The sequence below is a fragment of the Phaenicophaeus curvirostris genome, chromosome 28 (genome assembly GCF_032191515.1).
Source record: "Phaenicophaeus curvirostris isolate KB17595 chromosome 28, BPBGC_Pcur_1.0, whole genome shotgun sequence".
Classification (NCBI taxonomy): Eukaryota; Metazoa; Chordata; class Aves; order Cuculiformes; family Cuculidae; genus Phaenicophaeus; species Phaenicophaeus curvirostris.
Window position 1 is genome coordinate 4,880,430 of NC_091419.1, and position 19,803 is coordinate 4,900,232.

The 19,803-nt window shown below is 46.7% G+C and overlaps 1 protein-coding gene across 2 annotated transcripts in view; it reads left to right on the plus strand.

Annotated features, from left to right (window-relative positions):
• The window catches only part of KDM4B (lysine demethylase 4B), a 66,793-nt gene that overhangs the window by 44,001 nt on the left and 2,989 nt on the right, over nucleotides 1-19,803 (plus strand). Inside the window, exons 9-22 of one of the 2 annotated variants that reach the window (XM_069877994.1) lie at nucleotides 923-1,119; nucleotides 1,579-1,611; nucleotides 5,492-5,664; nucleotides 8,418-8,902; nucleotides 9,476-9,596; nucleotides 11,265-11,443; nucleotides 13,079-13,301; nucleotides 13,520-13,596; nucleotides 13,771-13,826; nucleotides 14,284-14,392; nucleotides 17,214-17,399; nucleotides 17,513-17,677; nucleotides 18,389-18,508; nucleotides 18,914-19,006. In XM_069877994.1, coding sequence (XP_069734095.1) covers nucleotides 923-1,119; nucleotides 1,579-1,611; nucleotides 5,492-5,664; nucleotides 8,418-8,902; nucleotides 9,476-9,596; nucleotides 11,265-11,443; nucleotides 13,079-13,301; nucleotides 13,520-13,596; nucleotides 13,771-13,826; nucleotides 14,284-14,392; nucleotides 17,214-17,399; nucleotides 17,513-17,677; nucleotides 18,389-18,508; nucleotides 18,914-19,006 — 2,217 coding nt within the window. The remainder of the gene's footprint in view (nucleotides 1-922; nucleotides 1,120-1,578; nucleotides 1,612-5,491; nucleotides 5,665-8,417; nucleotides 8,903-9,475; nucleotides 9,597-11,264; nucleotides 11,444-13,078; nucleotides 13,302-13,519; nucleotides 13,597-13,770; nucleotides 13,827-14,283; nucleotides 14,393-17,213; nucleotides 17,400-17,512; nucleotides 17,678-18,388; nucleotides 18,509-18,913; nucleotides 19,007-19,803) is intronic. The other variant, XM_069877995.1, reaches the window with a different exon arrangement.

The following is a 19,803-nucleotide window of genomic DNA, read 5'->3' on the forward strand; positions in this document are numbered from 1 at the left end:
TAACGCTGGATTGTGGAAGTGCTCGATTTTGAGGGGGAAAGATGGAATAAGGAAGGATGCATTCTGCAGAAACTGGGGTAGGGAGAGACAGAGGTGGGGGGCGTGGGTGTGATATCTCCTAGGAAACATGTGTTGGACCACAATTAAATACTTTGGAAGAAACATGGCTCTTTGTAGATAGAAGGGGAGGCATTACATGGAAATGGGTATCATTGACAGGGAAGCACAAGCTTGTTATTTCTGTCCTGCTCTAATGGAACAGAGCAGGTAATTAATTACAAAGGAAATTTCTTGCCCTTCTCTGCCTGCAGTGTCATCCTACGATCTGCCCCGGTCTCCTCCCTCTCCCACCTCTAACGCACACACATTCCCTTTTGCGGTGTATTGGAAGCATCTGCTGTGTTAAACAGGATCTCGCTGCTGTGTCAGAGGGAAGGATATGGAAAAATATGGCCTTATGGGAATGTCAATGACACAACTGCAGCAGCTGAGGAAATAGAACTCTGTGGTCCGGAAGAAGCCCCTGAGGAAAGAGGCTTTGTAAATTATTCATGCTCGCTAGTGTGAAAGCAATAAAATTAAATTAAAATTGAAATATAAACATACATCATGTTAGATTCGTGTAAAGAAAGGAACTTGGCTACTGCAGGCTCCTGGTGCTGCGAGTTGCTGGAGGTTCAGCCCATCAGTAGCATCCAGAGAACTCGGTGTGTTCTGTGTATGTTTTAGGTTTTTGTGAGACTTTCGAGCTGGAGACAACCACATACACATTGGAGTGATTCCTACTGTTTTCCCACTCCAGTGATGCACTGGAGGCCGTGCTGGCATTGTCAGAGTGGTCATTTGCCTCTGGAGAAAGGCAAACTCAGAAAGAAACCATCCCTCTGGTCTGACTGGTGGTGTGTCTGGATCTCTCTTGCAGTGCACGTGCCGCAAGGACATGGTGAAGATTTCTATGGATGTCTTTGTGAGGATTCTGCAACCAGAACGCTACGACATATGGAAACAAGGGAAGGACACTGCTGCCCTGGACCATATGAAACCCACAGCTGTGACTAGCCCAGAGCTTGATGCCTGGAATGAGACAAAGACAGAGCTGAAGAGCAAATTGCTTCGCAGGTAAGGAAGGTTAAAAAAACCAAAAAGGTTGTGCCCGAGCTCTGTGTTTGATTTTAATTGCATTGATTCTTATTTTGCGATAACTCAAACCATTTATTTTTTTCTTCTTTAATTTTTCTTTTCTTTTTAACACTCCCTCTTGTAAATTTTCTTGGGTAACACACTCCCTTGGTGTTCTGTTTCCTTTAAATATTCCAGAAGCTCGTGTTCTTGCAAAGTAGGATGCTGCATCCCCCCTCACATCTCATCTCTTATCCTGGAAGACAAAGTCTATAATGAACATTATAGCTTCACTTGTTGGAGAAAGCCCCATCAGTGGCAAAGGGATTTTGCATGCCTTTCTGTGCTTTCTTTGGTCTCTGTATTAATTTCCTACGAGTTTGTAGCTTTTTTGTGTTGCAGCATGCTTGCGTTGAACATGGCATGCTAACCGTTTACTGTTGGAATCTTGCTTTATAGGATAGGAGATGAGGAAGAGGACAACAAACACCGGTATGTGACTTCCCTCATCAACTTAAATGACTCCATCCTTTTTCCTGTCAAGTCTCTTGTAACAGTATCTCTGAGCGCGTGTTCCTTTTTCAGTTAGTCTTTTCATGCCTCCTTCCTTGAAAGGGCACAGAAAATCCCTGGGCATTGAGGTTTCTCAGGCTCATCCTGGCTCTGTGTAGTTCTCTGAGGTCTCCTCTTGTGCCGTTAGAGAACCTCAGCTCTCTCATGCCTGTTTTGGCTTTCCATTCCGGAGTGTGCAGTTAGTCTGCCGAATTAGTAGTGATGTGTAGTGGTTAAGTGGTTGTGGATAAAGCTACCTGGTCACTGAGGTGGGTAGTTAATAAAAAGCTGCTGCTGTCCCAGAAGGTGTTCTTGGATCAGAGTGTGTTGGACGTGAGCTGCTGATAGGAGAACTTTCCTTCTTCCTCAAGCTTCATTGAAGAATGAGACTCTATATTCTAGGAAATTGAATTATCGTGGACTTTAACATACTGGGATATAAAGCGTGTGCCCTTTCTTATGCTCTCTTACCCTTCCTTTTTACTTGATTTCCATTCCTGCTCTGTCTGTTACCCAAAGTGCCTGCCGGGTAGCACATGAGCTTGCTTCTTTCTGCTCTCATCTCGTACTTGTTGTGTTTCTGGTGTGAGTGTTGGCAGCCTCTGGCAGTTGTGCTGCTTCATCCAGGTGTAACATTCTGCTTGTGATTTTGGTTCCAATACGATTCCTTTGAAATCCAGGAAGAGAGTTTAAATAGATGGTAGGATTCTGGGACCACATTTGATAGGGAGTTTGAGTTACAGTTTAAAAACCATTGACCTAACAATTTGATGAGAGCTGATTTATTCAGGCCTTCTAGCAAAGAAGATAACGTTATCGTAAGTGTCTCTCTCTCTCTGGTCTTTATTATCATCCAGGAGCTTCTACTTGAAATGGTTTGTCCCTTATTTTACACGTGCTGAAATGGGATTGCGTCTTCCCTGACTCACAGTGTTGCTCCACTCCAGAAGTTGTATTCCTAAAATGTTTTCAGCTCTTCATTCTGCAGTGAGCTTCAGGAAGAGCAGTGCAGGCTGAGAGTCAGAAATTGTGATTTATGCTCAATGACTGTCAGGACTTCAGAAGGTCCCCACATCTCTTTCTTCCTCATCTGGAAACTGGGAATCTTTTTACTGCCTGTGGCTGCTAAGGGTTGCTTAGATACCTGTAGTGGTTGCATACGGTAAGGAACTGTGTGAATACCAAGGATTATTTTCCCTCTTTGAGCCTACTTGTAGATGAGAAGGCTCTCTCTTAACCTCAGCTATTGCAGAAGAGCCAGGTACTTTTCCCCCTTATCTATCTATTGCTTCCTAGATTATTTCAGTATTATCCCGCAGCAGTTGTGAACAGCGCTTAACGGTAGCCTCTCTCCCATGCTTCTGTCTCAGAAAGACGTTATTGTACTTGAAGGCTGACGTGTCTCAGCAGGATGGACTTCACTGGAAAAATGGGATTCACCTCTGCCCAAACCTTTTCATAGTTGTATCTACTTAATTTAAGTCGCTTTGTGGTCTCTTCTTCAAAGAGTGCAAACGCTGCTTTTTTTGCTGGCTCTCTCGGATGCTTTTAAACTCTTGGAGCTTTTAAACTCTGCAGAGGGATGTTATTTCGTCTCGAAGGTCATTCCTACTTGGTTACCTTGAAGAACTCCACTTTGTTTACTTTATGGCTTCAGTGAGAGACTGCGCTACTCCAGTTCACAAAAAGCCCTTTTCTGGTATGCGCGTTGTGTCCAACGCAGACTCTCCTCACTCCTGGAAACACACAGCCTTCAGCTCGTGTTTCTGGAAGCATGATTTCTTTAAATGCTGTGCTTTCTGCCTCTTTTCATTTTTCCACAACTTCAGAGTGGGAAGAGCACTGTGAAAAGATCTTTTTTATCTACTGTGAGTATAAAGCTTTGTGATTTATTTTTTTGCCTGGCATTTCTACACCACAGGAATAAAACACACACTTTACTAAAAATAGCTTGTAACACTCGATTCTGCTCTGATGCTTTCTTCACCACCCATGGAAGGTTCCAGCTGTAATAGAAAAGTCTTCCCGGTTTATCTCCTCCTCCTCCCACCTTGCTTTTAGCTCTGAGAAAGTGATGTGTACTTAGAATTATGGTGAAGAGAAAAGTTGATCCTTGTGGGTTCAGCTGTGTGTTCCTGTGAATGAATGTCCTGCAGGTGGGAAGTTAACATCCATGCTTGAAGGTCAGAGCCCAGCAATTAGCAATGACTGTGCATATGGATCAGCTTTCTTTTTTATTACTCACTCATCTCAGAGTGGATTTTTTTATTTCCTCCTTTGTTGGAGGAGCCTCTGATTAAGGGCTCTTAACCCCATTGTACTCCAGATCTAATTAGCAGCTGAGTTTCTGGGCTTAGAGGATGGGAAGCTGAATTTCAGCTTCTCCAGAGTTTGGGTCTGATGAGTGCGGTGTGCAGGTGTTTCACGGTGTCGGGCGATGGGAGATGTGAGGGCCTGGAATGGGGAAGGCCATATGGGAGAGGTTGCTTTCAAAAAACCCTCAGCATGGTATAAAAATTGCAGATCTCTGCATCAGTATCTTTTGAAAGCTTGTTAGGATGAAACCCAGCACGTGGGCAGCAGTTTGATAGGTCCTCTTAAAAAAACTGTGCTGGGTCTGGCTAGGATGAAGTTCACTTTGTTCACCGGGCTGTGTTTACGGCTGTGACAGTGCTGGTTCGGCACCGATGCTTTGGCTGCTGCTTAGCAGCTCTTGTACAGCCTTAAGACTTGATCTCCTTCCCGCTCTGCCCCTGCTTGGTGACTGGGCTGGGAAGGGGACACAGCTGGGACAACTGACCCAAAGGGACGTCACACTGAGCCGTAAAAACTGGGGTAGAGGAAGATGAAGGGGGATGGGCTTCCAAGGCGACCGTTTTTTGGAGACTGGCTGGGTGTCGCTTTGCTTATGGAAGATGATGAGTGGGCTTCCTTTGCTTGTTGCTTTCCATCTTTACTCTTTCATCTTCCCTTCACCCATTAAAGTGTCTTTGTCTCAACTTTCTGGCTCCTGTTTTTCCTCTTTTCCCTCGCTGTCCCGCTGGGGAGGTGGGGATTGAGCACGTGGCTGTGTGGGTGCTTGGCTCCCAGTATGATTCCTGAGCAAAAGGTGTTATCCTGGCTTCTCAATTTGCATTGTGGCCACTGTAATCTCTGGGTCTTGGTGGTGTTGACTCTTCAGGAAGAGCAGCGCTGCTGTTGGCTGGCAAGCAGTAGGATCACGTTGATTTGCGCTTTCTTAATTAGAATTCTTTCTAGACTTTGGACCCTGTGGACTGTATGACTGAGAGATCACAGGCTGCCGATTGATTATGCTGGGGGCATTCACTGGGCTCTATTTTAGAAGCTGGCAGTGCTGGGTAACGTTTCGGAGCTGGAGGATGCTGCCTGACTTCCAGCAGTTTGCCAAAGGGAAGCACGTATAGAGTGAAAAGAAATGATGGGGTGGAGACAGAGGATGAAAGGGGGATTTACAACACGTTTTAATCTATATTTTGAAATACGAGCAAAATAAATAGATTTAAAATACAATGAAGCTCATTTTCACTGCAACTCGTGAGCTTATGTTAGTGATGGTGGGAAAAAGCCCTTCCAGAAACCAGGACAGTTAATGGCTGCTGTGAATGGATTTCAGATGTTGTGATGCCAGGTTCATCTGCTCCCTTTCAGATACCTCTTTTGCCCTGTAGCTGTTCTGAGCTACCTTGTGTTTTCTCTCCAAAGCAGATCCTTTTGTTTTGTATTCAGCTTTTTAAGTCAGTGACTGTTTTATATATTGGAGGCTGTTCTTTTATGTCACGTCACGCTTCTGTACTTCTAGGTCTCACAGGAAAAGGAGTCAGCCCAGAAGACACAAAACAGAGGATCAGAAATCCCTTGGGGATGTCATGGCTATTGAAACAGCCTTGGAAGATGTGAAAGTAAAAGAGGAGCTGAAAAGAGGGCCCGATCTGGAGGAAGAGGAGAGAAGCAAAGTGGTGGAAGGAGGAGAAGGTGAGGGCTCTGCTCGCTCCAGTGAAGAACTGGGGCAAGCTGTCTCTCTAAACCACATCTGTAAATAACTTGTGTGCTGCTGTTTAGTTCTGTTGAAATATCAGCAGAGTCTTTCCCGATATTAAATCTGTGCTCACTGAAATACACCATCATTTACAGCAGCAATTGATTTTTTCCCTCTCTCTGAGGATTTTGTCCAAATGGCTTTCTTGGCAGGGCTTGAAATTTCTGCCAAAACTATTACAGGTTTGTAAAAATATATATTAGGAGAGGAATATTTTTAAATATTTCATAGAGAAACAAATAAATATATTTTGTGTACTGCTCAGGAAAGGAAAGATTTGTGCACTCCCTTGTACCATTAGTCTTCTTCCCTTTCTCTCCCTTCTTCCCCATTCCTTGCAGAGACTGTGAACAAAGCCAGCCCTGGGCTGTGTGGGATCCAGCGATAGGTGTGAGGGCACGTTGCAGGCTCTACTTTCTCCAGGTCATAGAATCATAGAATACTTGGGTTGGAAGGGACCTGTCTTGTTGAACCTCATGAGGTTCAACACAGGCCCACTTCTCCAGCTGAATGTTACTTTGCTTTTCCCTGGCTTCTGAGTTTAAAGATTCACGTGTGAACTTGTTTGTTCATCTTAATGCAAAACTTCAAACCAAAGTTCTATGTGCCAGCTGCTGTCAGGCGCCCTAGTTAGAAGTCAATAACGCTCGTGAATGGTGCTTGTTCTGTTATTGTGTAGAGAATCCTCTGAGTGTGTTGGGAGTAAATATGATCTGGTTTTGTGCAACTGGGGACAAATCCAATTTGCCTTTCATTCAATATGTTTGTTTCTCTAAGGAAATTCAATATTCCTTCCTCTGTGATAGAACAAACCAATTTTTAACTGAGGGACTACTCACACAGATACAATAATCAGTATTTGGGCTGGACTTGTTCCCACTTCTATAAATTAGTGTAAATGAAGTTATCAGGCCAGGCTTCTAGGAGATGTGGAGTTTAAGGTCTCCCCTAGAAGATCGCAGCAGGGGTTTTAGGACTTAATCTCATTGTGGCATTATTTGCCTTCTCTTCTCAACGCCCTCCTCATGCAGAAAGCCAACCATAACTTGGGCTGCATCGAAAGAAGTGTGGCCAGCAGGGCAAGGGAGGGGATTCTGCTCACTGTTTCTCTCTTGTGAGATCTCAGCTGGAGTGTTGTGTCCAGTTCTGGAATCCTCAACATAAGAAAGAGATGGAGCTGTTGGAACGGGGCCAGAGGAGGGTACAAAGGTGATCCAAGGGCTGGAGCACCTCCCATACGAGGACAGGCTGAGAGAGTTGGGGTTGTTCGGCCTAGAGAAGAGAAGGCTCCGAAGAGACCTTAGAGCAGCTTCCAGTACTTGAAGAGGCTACAAGAAAGCTGGGGAGGGGTTGTTTGCAAAGGCTTGGAGTGACAGGACGAGGGGTGATGGGGATAAACTGGAGAGGGGCAGAATTAGACTGGACATAAGGAGGAATTTCTTCCCTATGAGAGTGGGGAGGCCCTGGAACAGGTTGCCCAGGGAAGGTGTGGCTGCCCCATCCCTGGAGGTGTTCAAGGCCAGGTTGGATGGGGCTTGGAGCCCCTGATCCAGTGGGAGGTGTCCCTGCCCATGGCAGGGGGGTTGGAGCTGGATCATCGTTAAGGTCCCTTCCAACCCAAACCATTCTATGATCCCATGGGTCGTTGCTCTCTCTGGGAAACACACTGACACATCAGGGGCTGCTCGAGAAGTGGGTTTGTTTTCACGGCCACGTGAGAGACCTGCCACGTTGTGCAGGTAAGATGAACAGCAGTGAGCTGGGAGGAACAAGGACAAATGGAGCAGGTGTCAGGGAAGATCTCTGTCACTGGTGCTGGCACGGTGCTTGTAGAGGCTTCGTTCAGAGTTGTGTTTGATTTATGCCTTAAAGGCCTCTTTTAAAAGACCTTGGAGCAAGAAAGGTTTTGGTAACGATGATTTCGGTATTTGCATTCAGTCCTTCATTTCTTGAGGCTTTTTTTGCGCTGGCACACGCGATCCTTGGGTCAGGGCTGTGCTTGCATGTGGAGGAAGCAGGAAAGGGGCCAGTTCAGAGGCTGGGGCAAAGGTGACGTAGAACAGTGGTCTCCAAACTGTTTTGATTGCACATCCCTATCAGCAAGTAATTATGAGCACACCCTCCACTATATGTATTTATTTATTTATAAGATCTATGCGTTTTACTGTGTGAATACATAATATACATTGTAAAACGTGCACAAAATAGACATTTTTTATAAGGATGAGATAAGGATAAAATGCTGTTTTAGAGATCGCTTTTATTTTATTAATAGTACAAAAATATTTTGTTCCTCTACCATAGTGGATGATTTCACACACCCCGCTTTGGAGGCTGCGGACACAGAAAATACAGCGTCAGGGCTGGTGTGATGTATTGCGTTTTCTGGCACACTGTCAGGGTTCTTGGGGGTTTAGGTATTTTCACTCCAGAGAACATTCGTTTTGGCAGACTTTCTTTTCCAGTCAAGAATTAAATCATCCATAGAAATGACACAAGTCTTTTATTTCGAAAGTGGGCTTCTCTGAGCTGGTGCTGAGGTTCAGCTTTCCCTCTGCTCGCTGGAAGGGAGGGATGATACCGTAATGTAAGATATGAGCCCAGCATCAGAGCTTTGTGATGGAAAAAGTATTAAATGCCCAGAAATCTTGGCATGTTAAGCTAAATGTTGGCTGTTATCTTGAAACAGGTGAGGGCAAAGTAAAGGCTCGTCCACCGAAAGTGAAAGGCGAGAGGAAGAAGAAGCACCTTTTCCATCAGCACCAGCACCACCTGCCCCTGCTGCAGCAGCAGCCGCCCCCGCTGCCACCGCCGGCACCACAGCCCCTGGCAGAGGACGGGGTGGCAGCAGCGCGGCAGCCGGCGCTCTCAGCCGCACCCGTGTCATCCGTGGCAGAGACGAGCCTGCCCGCAGCTCCCCTGAATATCATCCAGCCCTCCGAGGCACCGGTTGAGGAAGACGACTTTAAACCTCGGCCAATCATCCCCATGCTGTACGTGGTTCCGCAGAACAAAAAGGTGACGTTTGACAAGGAGCGCATGTCCTGCCAGCAGGCGTTTCAGGAGTTCATCGCGCAGAAGAGCCTAGGGTGGCAGGAGCCGTCGGTCCCTGTGGAAATCCCTATGAAAGAGGAGGAGAAAGCAGAAGCAAAAACTACAGAGGCTGCTGGAGAGGTGAGTGGTTCACACGTATGTGTGACCAAGGAGGTGACTGTAAGATTTATTAGGTTTAAGCAACAAGTCGAGGACCAAACTTGGAATGCGAGGAGTCCTGAGTTGTGCCTGAGGCCCAGTGGAGCTGTGCCCAGCTGGTCAGCCAGACAGTGCTTTTCCAGGAAAAGAGGGATTGGTTTCTCAGGGTTCAGTCTGCCACTGTGTTAATACTAGTTGGTTAATGAAACTTGTTGGCTCCAAAAGATAAAATAGAAAATCTGTTTTCCTGCTACAAATAGCACAGAGAATATAGAAATTATCATTACCATTACCTACTGGAAATGATCATTACCAATTGTCACTCTTCCTGGAGGTATTTAAATGACAGGTGGATGAGGTGCTCAAGGGCATGGCTTAGCGGTTGATAGGAATGGTTGGACTCGATGATCCTGGAGGTCTTTTCCAACCTGGTGATTCTGGGTGGTAAAACCAAACAATCCTCAGGGGAACTGTGGTCACACCAGCATTTCGATAATCCCTTTCCCTTGTTTCTGGCTTCTCCAGCTGACAGCTTTGTGCTTCTGTTCGTTGCAGACTGCTGCTGCTTTTTCAAAAATAAAGATGGAGATAAAGAAGAGTCGTCGCCATCCGCTGGGAAAACCACCAACTCGCTCCCCACTGTCGGTGGTGAAACAGGAGACCTCGAGCGATGAGGGTGAGTGTGTTCTGTCTGTCTGGTCTGATCTGAAAACTGCAGAAACCATTAACGTAACTGAATGGCCCGAACTGTGTGTTGTGCTGAACTGGTGGAAAATGCAGCATGTTCCATTTTGATAACCCATCCGGAAACAAATTCCATCCGTGAGGGGTGTTATCCCGTCTCACCTCCCACCCAGTTTCCTCAAGAAAAATATTTAGCTGAGTGCGGAATGGGGCAGCATTTGGGCAAAGGGAAAAAGAGGTCACAGAAAATAATGTTGTCAGGTAAAAGCACCTTCTCAGATATCGCATTGCAATGAGATCCGTTTACCTCAGAGGGTGGTGGAGGTTAGGTCTGCTCTTATGTGTATGGGGGAAGTTAATTCTGAGGTTTTGGTTGGCTTTTTACATGAGTGTTGGGGTCCAGCTTTTCTCGACAGATCCAGGTGTCAGAATCAGAAAGTCTCTCAGTGCTTAACTGTGTGTCGCTGGGTTTCTTTTCCCATGCTTCGGTTGCTGTGAATGCCAGGACAGTCTGTACCAAGAAAATCTAAAAGGATTTAGTAATTACACGCAATAAAATTTCCCTCATTGTTCAGCAAACGTACACCAGGTTAGCTGAGATATACACCTACCCACTGGTGTTTTACTGCAAGTTTCTTTTAACCTTTATGGTAACCTAGGAATCCAAAGATCTTAGAAAGGAGGTGGAAATGGGGAGGAAGCTGAGCCTTGTGAGAGCAAAACATTCACTGCCTTTTTCCTTCACTCAGCAGTGAGGAAGTGAACAGTTTGGTCTGATGTGCTGAGCTCAGGGGTGATGCTCTGTCTGGCCCAAGCTGTTCTTTCGGGAGCTCTGCAGGCTGGCGGTGCCGGGGGTGGTTTGCACTTGGGCTTGTGTGGAAAATGTGACACTTGGAGTGACTCAGAATTCCTTAATAAGGAACAGTAAGAAACTTGGACCCCCAAACTGACACAAATGGATTCTGCAGTAGCGTAATCACAGAGTGCCAAGGACCTTTTAAAGAATTAGCAAACTAATTAGTGCAAGCGGTACCTATCAGAGGTCTGGCAGAGGAGAAGGTGGTGGTGAATGCAAATGGAAGGCTTAGTGCTGTGCCTGTGACGGGGGTAGCTGAGAAGCAGCTGCAGAGGAGAGAAATGAAAACTTGAACCCAGGATATCTCGAGGCTGAGACTTGTGCTTGCAGAAACGAGACGCACTTTGAAACTTGCTGGTGGGAGCTGGGAGCCAGCCTGACCAAACAGCACGAGCTGCACGTGCCTCTTCCAGAGAGCACAGAAGGGAAAGGGGGATTTCCTTGCACTTGCACTGTGTTCTGTACTTGGCTTCATTTTATTGTGAGTTTCCACAGCTGGAGAGCAGAGTTAGGAACGCGGTTCATCTGGAGTCTCTTCCTTCCTCCTTATGGCCGGTTCCATTAGGCCACTGGGGACTCTGTCTCATCTGCACTTGCCCATAACGTGCTGATCTGCCCTAAGGGAGAGTTTGAGGCACACATATGTGAGGAACCATGGATGAGTTGAATGTTCTTTTTTACTGAACTTGGTGTGTTGTCAAAACATTGGCTGTTTGGCTCTGTATGGCTGTGGTTTGCTGCTGCTCGTGCTGGCTCTTCAACCTCTGCTGACCAAATGTTGCTTTGGGATCCTTTTCTTTCTAGAAATGTTTCCATTTTCTGGCGAGGAAGACATGAGTGACCCAGAAGCTCTGAAGTCTTTGCTTTCCCTCCAGTGGAAGAACAAAGCATATAATTTCACAGCTGAGAGGAAGTTCAACGCGGCTGCTGCCCTGAGCGAGCCGTACTGCGCTGTCTGCACCCTCTTTTACCCCTATAACCAGGTAATTCCCAGTGCTGCGTGGGCAGACGGAGCAGTGGTGGCTGCTGTGTCAGCTATGGCGCAGACTTGTGTTACAGAGAGGACTCTCATGGATTTGCACACCAAAGAAACATATTCACATTGGGCAGAGGCAGCGGATGGAGGCTTTTTTGTTATCTTCGCTGTGCTGTCTGGCTTTCTCAGCTCATTTTTTACATCACACCTAAAGAACTTTGTGCTGCAAGCGCTATTATAGGATCATAGAATAGTTTGGGTTGGTAGGGACCTTAACAATCATACATTTCCAACCCCCCTGCCATGGGCAGGGACACCTCCCACTGGATCAGGCTGCCCAAGCCCCGTCCAACCTGGCCTTGAACCCCTCCAGGGATGGGGCAGCCACAACTTCCCTGGGCAACCTGGGCCAGGGCCTCCCCACTCTCATAGGAAAGAAATTCTTCCTTATTTCTAGTCTGAATCTGCCCCTCTCCAGTTTATCCCGATTGCCCCTCGTCCTGTCACTCCAAGCGTTTGTGAACAGCCCCTCCCCAGCTTTCTTGGAGCCCCTTCAGGTACTGGAAGGTCGCTCTAAAGTCTCCCTGGAGCCTTCTCCAGGCTGAACAACCCAGCTCTCTCAGCCTGTCCTCGTACGGGAGGTTCTCCAGCCCTCGCATCATCCTTGTAGCCTCCTGTGGGCCTGTTCCAACAGCTCCATCTCCTTCTTACGCTGAGAATTCCAGAACTGGACACAACCCTCCAGTTGAGGCCTCCCAAGAGAGGAACAGAGGGGCAGAATCACCCCCCACCCCCAGTGCCGAGCTGATACGGGCCTGGAGTTCTGAATACAGGCAAACAGGCAGTAAAATAAAAACGTACTCACTAAGCACATACATCATTTTTGGAAACGACCAATATGCTTTGGGGTACGTTATGAGCAGAAAGGCAGAATTTATGGGATGAATTCGTTATTTGCCCAGTTGTGTATGGATTTGTTCTCGTGTGCTTATAAAGGCAAACCTGGCTTTGTGTGCCCACTAGGAATACGTGCCTTAGATGCGTTTATTGGAAGCTTTTCCTGAGGAAAGCAGAACCCACCGCCCCCTTCAATAAAATCTCATGATTTATTATACAGCCTGAAAATAAAAAACCTGCTCTGATTGCTGGATGTTGTTGCATAATGGTTGTAAGGAAAACTGGGTACAGCTGGGCTGCTTTAATCCATCGTTTTTAACTCTACCAGAAACCTTGAAATGTCCTTCTGAAGAAATCCTCACAGGAAGAGTAGGGAAGGAAGCCAAAAGCTGGGAGAGAGGGAGGGAAGGTCTTCCTTTTATCAATATTTTCCCTTTCTTTTCCTTATTATTTTCAGCTGCAATTTAGGATTTTATGTTTTTTACAGAAGAAAAGCAAGTAAAACTCCTCATTATTCAAAAGCTTTTTAGAGCTTCTAGAATAAATTACAGCTCCCAACACAGCCCTGAGGGGGAGAGAGGAGCAAAAGGCAGGGCCAGTGTGGGTATGGGAAGACAGGGTTTGAAGTTCATTATTTGTGCAGCGTGGTGTCAAGTGCTGGAAGGCTTTTGTTGCAAGGGGAGTGTTGTGACTTCAAGATTAAAATTGGAAAGGGGATTCCATATGATGGTGTTTCCTCTTTCAGTCCCTACAGGTGGATAAAGACGCTGTCCCAGTCTCTGCAGGGGAGGCCACCTCTTTCGTCCACCTTTCTAAGTGCGGACAGAAGACCAAGCCTTTGATCCCGGAGATGTGCTTCACCTCCAGTGGAGAAAACACAGAGCCTCTCCCTTCAAATTCCTATATTGGAGAGGATGGAACCAGTCCCTTGATAGCCTGTGCCAAATGCTGCCTGCAAGTTCATGCAAGTGAGTGTTTGCTCCTTCAATGAAGCCTTTTGGGTACTGAGAAGCTCGTGAGGTTCTCTGTGTGTTACCTGTGTCTGAATTCCTTCTGGGCGTGCTTGCTATCCCAGTCACGCCCACTTTTTCCTTTTTTGACACTACTGTGTGCGTATTTGAGTCCATCTCAGCAGTCACTGACCTTAAAAACGGACACAAATGTTCTTTTCACTGTTTTCTTTCAGGCTGTTACGGAATACGTCCAGACTTGGTGAATGAATCTTGGTCCTGCTCACGGTGCTCCGCCAACGCTTGGGCAGCAGTAAGTGTCCACTCTTCTGGAGACAAAGGAAGACTTGCTGTAGGGGTGGGACACTTGAGCAGAGATGGGTGGTCAGAGATTTGCATCCCAGATGTGGTTGTAGTCATTTTCTGGGGAAGACAGGCAGTCTAGTGGAGGAATTTGGACAGTTCTGAAGGAGTTTTGTTCCTGCAGGAATGTTGCCTGTGTAATCTCAGGGGAGGAGCTCTTCAGATGACCACGGATGGGCGGTGAGTGATCCTTTTTCAATATTTTGTCCCTTCTTACCACATCTGGTGTTCTAGTGTTGGGAGTTTGGTCTTGGTGCTCGGTGTAGCAGCCAGTTTTGGCATTATGGAGGTAAGTGCTGCTCACTAAATTGGCCAGATGAGCTTGAGCAGCTGTGCTGTGCACCAGGCTTCTTAATAGCAGGGATGATGTCGCTCTGAAAGCTGTTAAATTTGGGTTATTCCCAGATAAAAGTATTTTCAGAGGTTGTTTGGTGTCTTGCAAGATCAGATGCATAAGAAAGTTGATCCCTATTGTTCAAGACATTTACCTTGTGCGACTGTGATTAACAATCAGCTGGTAATGTTGCTGCCATAAATATGTCTCGATACAGAGGGAGTCAGAGAAATGTTAACGGCCCTCTGGAGTGTTTAATTGAAATAATGGTAGACTCTGACTGCTCTCAAACTTCTTTTCCAGGTGGGTCCATATAATCTGTGCTATTGCTGTCCCTGAGGCCCGTTTTCTCAATGTCATAGAGCGTCATCCTGTGGACATCAGGGCTATTCCAGAACAGAGGTGGAAACTGGTAGGTGTTTTTTGCCTGCAGAGAGGTTTTGTGAGCAAGAGCAGGGTAAAAAAATCAAGAAGTTTTATCTTTCTTTATAATATTACTCATTTTCTATCAAGAAGTCTCTTGTAGAAATTAACAAACATTTCTTCTTGATGATGACTGCGAGGCAGGACTCTGCAAAGACTTCAGTACAAGCCCAGCTACAAGTTGTTATTGAGTTCTTTGCCCTCCTCTGTGGGATTACTAATGGATGATTCATTAGCTCAGAGCAATTAATCTTAATGTTAGTTAATGCCCCATCACTGTAGTGGGTTATGGCAAAATAAATTGTGCTTTTGTTGCTTTTTCCGTACCGAATTCAGCTGGGTGATGGCTGGGACGGGGTCCAGGGAAGGTGATGCTGCAGTGATGCATTGGTTGGCGATGATGGGTTCAGCCACGCAGTGATTCAGCCTGGGCAGGGCCCGGCTGGGAGAGTAGGAAGAATCCCTGTCTGCTCCCAGAGTTATTTCTCTGTTGTGCAAATGGGTTTTGTACACAAATGTAAAAAGCATTCATTATTCAGGTGGGATGATGGAGCAGGGTGATGCGAGAGTGCTAAATCTTGCAGCAGTGGTTCTTTATGGATCATCTGACATTTCCAGCATGCATCCTCTTCATTACCGGCGCTTGTAACGATGAACTACAGATCTTTTTACACAAGACTCACTTGTATTTCTTAATGGAGCCTCGCAACGAAAAATGGCCTAATTCTTTAACTCCTCTGTGGCTGGGTCACAGTCCTACAGAGCCAGGGCAGTATTGATGTAGGTACAACTTGCTTCATTCTTCTCCAAAGAGTTGGCTGTTCCATCTCAAGCCTCTGCACAGAACTGCCACACATCTTTCTGTTTTGTTCCCAGGTTAAAGCTTCACAGTTTTGTTGATTTCTTTGGTGCTGTATTCTGTTCACACCTCATCCTTCATGGCTCAGGAAAAGCATGGAAGTTTTATACAGAGTGCCTTGGCTCACGCAGTCTGACAGGGCTCACAGACGCCTTCTTTGTGCTGAAGGCAGCAGGAGCTGGGCTGGTAGCTCAGCCTGGTTTTAGCCGCTTCACTTTAGCGTGGGCTGTGCTACGCGCGGCTCTATCAGAGTAACTGCTCTAGAGGTGTAACACTGCTTTATTTCTGACAGGATGTGTCATGAGTCTGCCAGCAGGGAATGTTGGCCAGTCTCGTCCCTTTGGACACAGGTTCAAGTCTTGGTCTTGAGTTCCTGTCATCCTGCCAGCGTGGTCGCTCAGTGAAATGTCTGGTGCCCCCGAACAGCTCGCCCAGCTGTCAGGGTGTGAGCAGCAGCCTGTCAGCCCAGTCATTCTATGCTCAGGAATTTCATCACAGAATAGTTTGAGTTGGAAAAGACCTTAAAGATGATCCAGTTCCAACACCCCTGCCATGGGCAGGGACACCTCCCACTAGGTCAGGCTGCCCAAGGCCCATCCAACCTGGCCTTGAACATCTCCAGGGATGGGGCAGCCACAGCTTCCCTGGGAAACCTGTTCCAGGGCCTCCCCACTCTCATAGGGAAGAAATTCCTCCTTATGTCTAGTCTGAATCTGCTCCTCTCCAGTTTATACCAGTTCCCTCTCATCCTAGCGTGTCACAGCAACCAGTTTGAAGCTCTCTCCTGCTCTTTGCACACGCACCAGGCCTCTGCTTTCAAGCGAAGGCCTTTTCAGCCCATTTGTGGGCATCGCATCATTTGAAAGAATGCAGTTTGCGTGCTTCCTGATTAATGGTGTGTTACGGGTCTGCGTGCGTAATTATTTATGACATGGAAATTTGGAATAATTAGCTGTCAGTCCTCAGTGGAGTGAATGGATTGCAGCGTTCATCACGCAGGAGACAGCCCATTCCTTACTCTCGGCTGTGACCCAGCTCTCTGGGTGCATTTACTGTGAACATTTGTCTCTGATGCTTCAGACCTTCTCTCTTGCTGTTACCTCTCACAGAAAACGTCTGTGGATCCGTACGTGCTTGGCACCCGTGCTCTGTCCATCCCATCTCCCACTTGTCCACATCTCCTGCATTTTCCCCGGTTCCGCCATCTCCTACGTTTTAGTCTTGCTGGAGCTCATGTTTTCCTTTGTCTTTTGATCACATTGGCTCTGAATATTCCGTTGGTGCAGCTCTTCTGCCTGTCGTACGGAGTTTCTCTTGCTACTGGGGTGTCGTTAGGCACATGCTCATCCTGGCATGGAAAGATCCTGCTGGCATCAGTAAGGGCCGATCCCTGATGCTGGAGGGTTTCTGCTCCCGAGGAGGCCTCGCTGGGCGCAAGGTACATCAGCCCTTGTCCCTGCCAGCAGGAGAACTGGGTATCGACAGTTTAATAATGAGATCTCATTGCTATCGACGTGATTTCCGTGCTGTGTTCCTGCTGCACACTTGGCTGTGGTGCTTAGCGAGCTTCGATTGTGGGTTACGGAGTGATAAAGGGCCCAGCTTATTAAATACTGAAAAATGCTTTCAGGTTCTGGCTTTTAATTTCCTGCCTTTTGTTCGTTTGAGTAAAAAGGCCAAAGTAATCCTTAGTGTAAATGTACTAACTGCAGTGGCTTCACGGGAGGCGCACCTGACTGATTCCATACGCGTGGGGGAGACCCTGATCAGGGAGGGTTGTGCACAGAAATAGGGAGTAACACATCTCTCTTTTTCCTGTGTGCTTGGCTTTCGAGGAAAAGAGGAGTATTCTCTGGGGAAGGAATGGTCTTTTGTGGCTCCTGGGCCCCAGGGTGCCGTGTGCTGTGCCCGAAGCTGCTGCCTGCGTTACAGGGCCTCTGTTTCTTTTCAGAAATGCGTGTACTGTCGGAAACGGATGAAGAAGGTGTCCGGTGCCTGCATCCAGTGCTCGTATGAGCACTGCTCCACATCCTTCCACGTGACCTGCGCCCACGCCGCCGGCGTCCCCATGGAGCCAGACGACTGGCCCTACGTGGTGTCCATCACGTGCTTCAAACACAAAGCCGCCAACCAGAATGTACGCTTGGGGTTGGAGTTTGGCTTAGGGATTTTGTAGAACAATTTCTCGATGCCTGTACTTCTGATTGAGCTTTTCTGATTGCAAATTCTTCCCTTTTCTCCACAACGCAGATTCCGTTTCGGAGGGAGGTGACCCTCGGGCAGACTGTGATCACAAAGAACCGGAATGGACTCTACTACAGATGTAAAGTGATTGGCATGACTACACAGACTTTCTACGAAGTAAACTTCGATGATGGCTCGTACAGTGACAACGTTTACCCAGAAAGCATCATTGTAAGCACCTCTGTGGAGACTGAGTGCAAAGTGCGGTGTGTGCATTCCTCTCCTGTGTGTGTTGGGGTGGAACAACAAAGTACAAGTTAACAAATTGCTACTTGTATAGAAAAACTCATTCTACTCTTCACTCCTGTTCTTGTTTATGACATTATGTCATTTCTTTTTTTTTGTTCCTTTACAAAGACGTGGTTTCTCTGTATGCAGATGACTTATAGGAAGCGGTGTTTGGTTTAAGTTGCATTCTGTTTGGTTTGTGGTTGAATAATCTCTTATTTTTCACTGACAAGTGTGATTCATGGGGAAGCAGATTGTCTGTGAGCACTTCTGGTTCAGAAAAGGGAATTCACTTAATAGAGGGAATGTAGAGCAGAGGCCAACTTGTCAGCTCAGGCGTCATTGATTCCCCGTGTGAAACGGAGCTGGTCACCCTGCTTGGTTTCCTCGCTGTAGGAGATGTGAAATTTTTGGGATGTGTGATGAGAAATTTCCTAGAGCAGAGTGCTCTCCCCAGAAGGAGCTGAGAGCATTCGTTTCTGGTCTCTCCCGGGTTGATGGCTTTGAGATGAGTGAAATTAATCACAAGGGCAGAAACTTTCTTATATTTCATTCTAGTGTTGCGTGAGTGGTGTTTTTAACGCCCCTCCTCACCTCGTCCCTGAGCCCTGCCTCTTTCACCTCTTTCTGACCTCTTTCACTCTGTGTTTCCAGAGCAGAGACTGTGTCCAGATGGGGCCACCTCCGGAGGGCGAGGTGGTTCAGCTGCAGTGGACAGACGGAATTGTCTACAAGGCCAAGTTTATCGCAGCCCAGATCAATCAGATTTACCAGGTGAGCGTGGAAGATTGCACACGTGCTTCGTGTCAGTGACTGGTTGTCGCTCTCATTGTGTAGCTCTCACATTGAGCGCTTGCTCTGTCAGAAAGGGAGAATTTGCCTTCTGAATTGAATCCTGCTGGTAGCCTAAAGAGAACTATGATGTTAAAATAGGATCGCTTGGGTTTGACACCTTTGGGAATCAGCATCCTTCTCACTGCAGGGATTTGCAAAAGGCTCTGTTGTGCAGCAATCCCAGAGACATGCAGTGCCTGGCAGGGATTGTCCGTGGGAGCCAGCCCCTGGCGCTTCCTTGGTGTTCCCAGGAAGGAACCACATGTGTCCTGGTCTGGGATGGACCCTTGCGGTGCTGTAAATGTAGAGACTGAGTTCTTATTTCGTCTTCTACCTGCTCTGCAGGTTGAGTTTGAAGATGGTTCCCAACTCATGGTAAAGCGTGGAGATATTTATACCTTGGAGGAGGAGCTTCCCAAGAGAGTGAAGTCTCGCCTGGTGAGTATCAGTAACAAACAGCAGCGTGGTTGTGCCATGCAGTGCTCATTCACATGTTTTTAGCATGTTTGAACATGAGGTGAATGCAACTTCTGCTTTTTCTGTGTCTGTAAAACCACTCATCATTCACAAAATGCGTAGAATAGAAGAAATCCTAGATGTGAATGCTCGAGAAGCATTTAAATGATTTTCCCTTTCACATGTTTGGATCTGATTTTTGTTTTCTCTGGTCAGAAGATTATGTTTGTACCATTTTACACCATAGGAATTTAGTTTCACAGACTGCCATTCTGTTGGAACTGCCTTTTGTTGGACGAGGGGTGCCTTGCTCTGCAGAGCTCGGTTGTTTCTGCAGAACCAAGCAGCAGTGTGGGGCCAAACTCCCGTTTCTCACCAAATAGGAAGTTGAGAACATAGCTCTTACCTGTAAAGCTTTTGATTGAAAAGATCCCACTGTCTTTAATGGCATGCAATGGAATTATTTGCAGAAAACGCGAGCATATCTAGAAAATAGGAGGGTGGTCAGCAATGTCCTGGTGACAGGTAGAGCGATAGAAGATCCGATGAGTGTTTGGAGTAAACTTTTGTTTGCTTATGCATGAAATCTTCGAGAGCTTTACCCAGAAGAGACGTGTGAAATACATTCGATAATGTAACTCGGGGTGGCTTCTCTATCTTGTTTGAGGTTGTTGATCTCACTAAGACCTCATGGCATAAAATTAGAGCTTAATAATCATAATAATGTACCTTGTTATCCTTGAAAGACTTCTGGTGGAGAAGAAGCACCCTAGAATTAA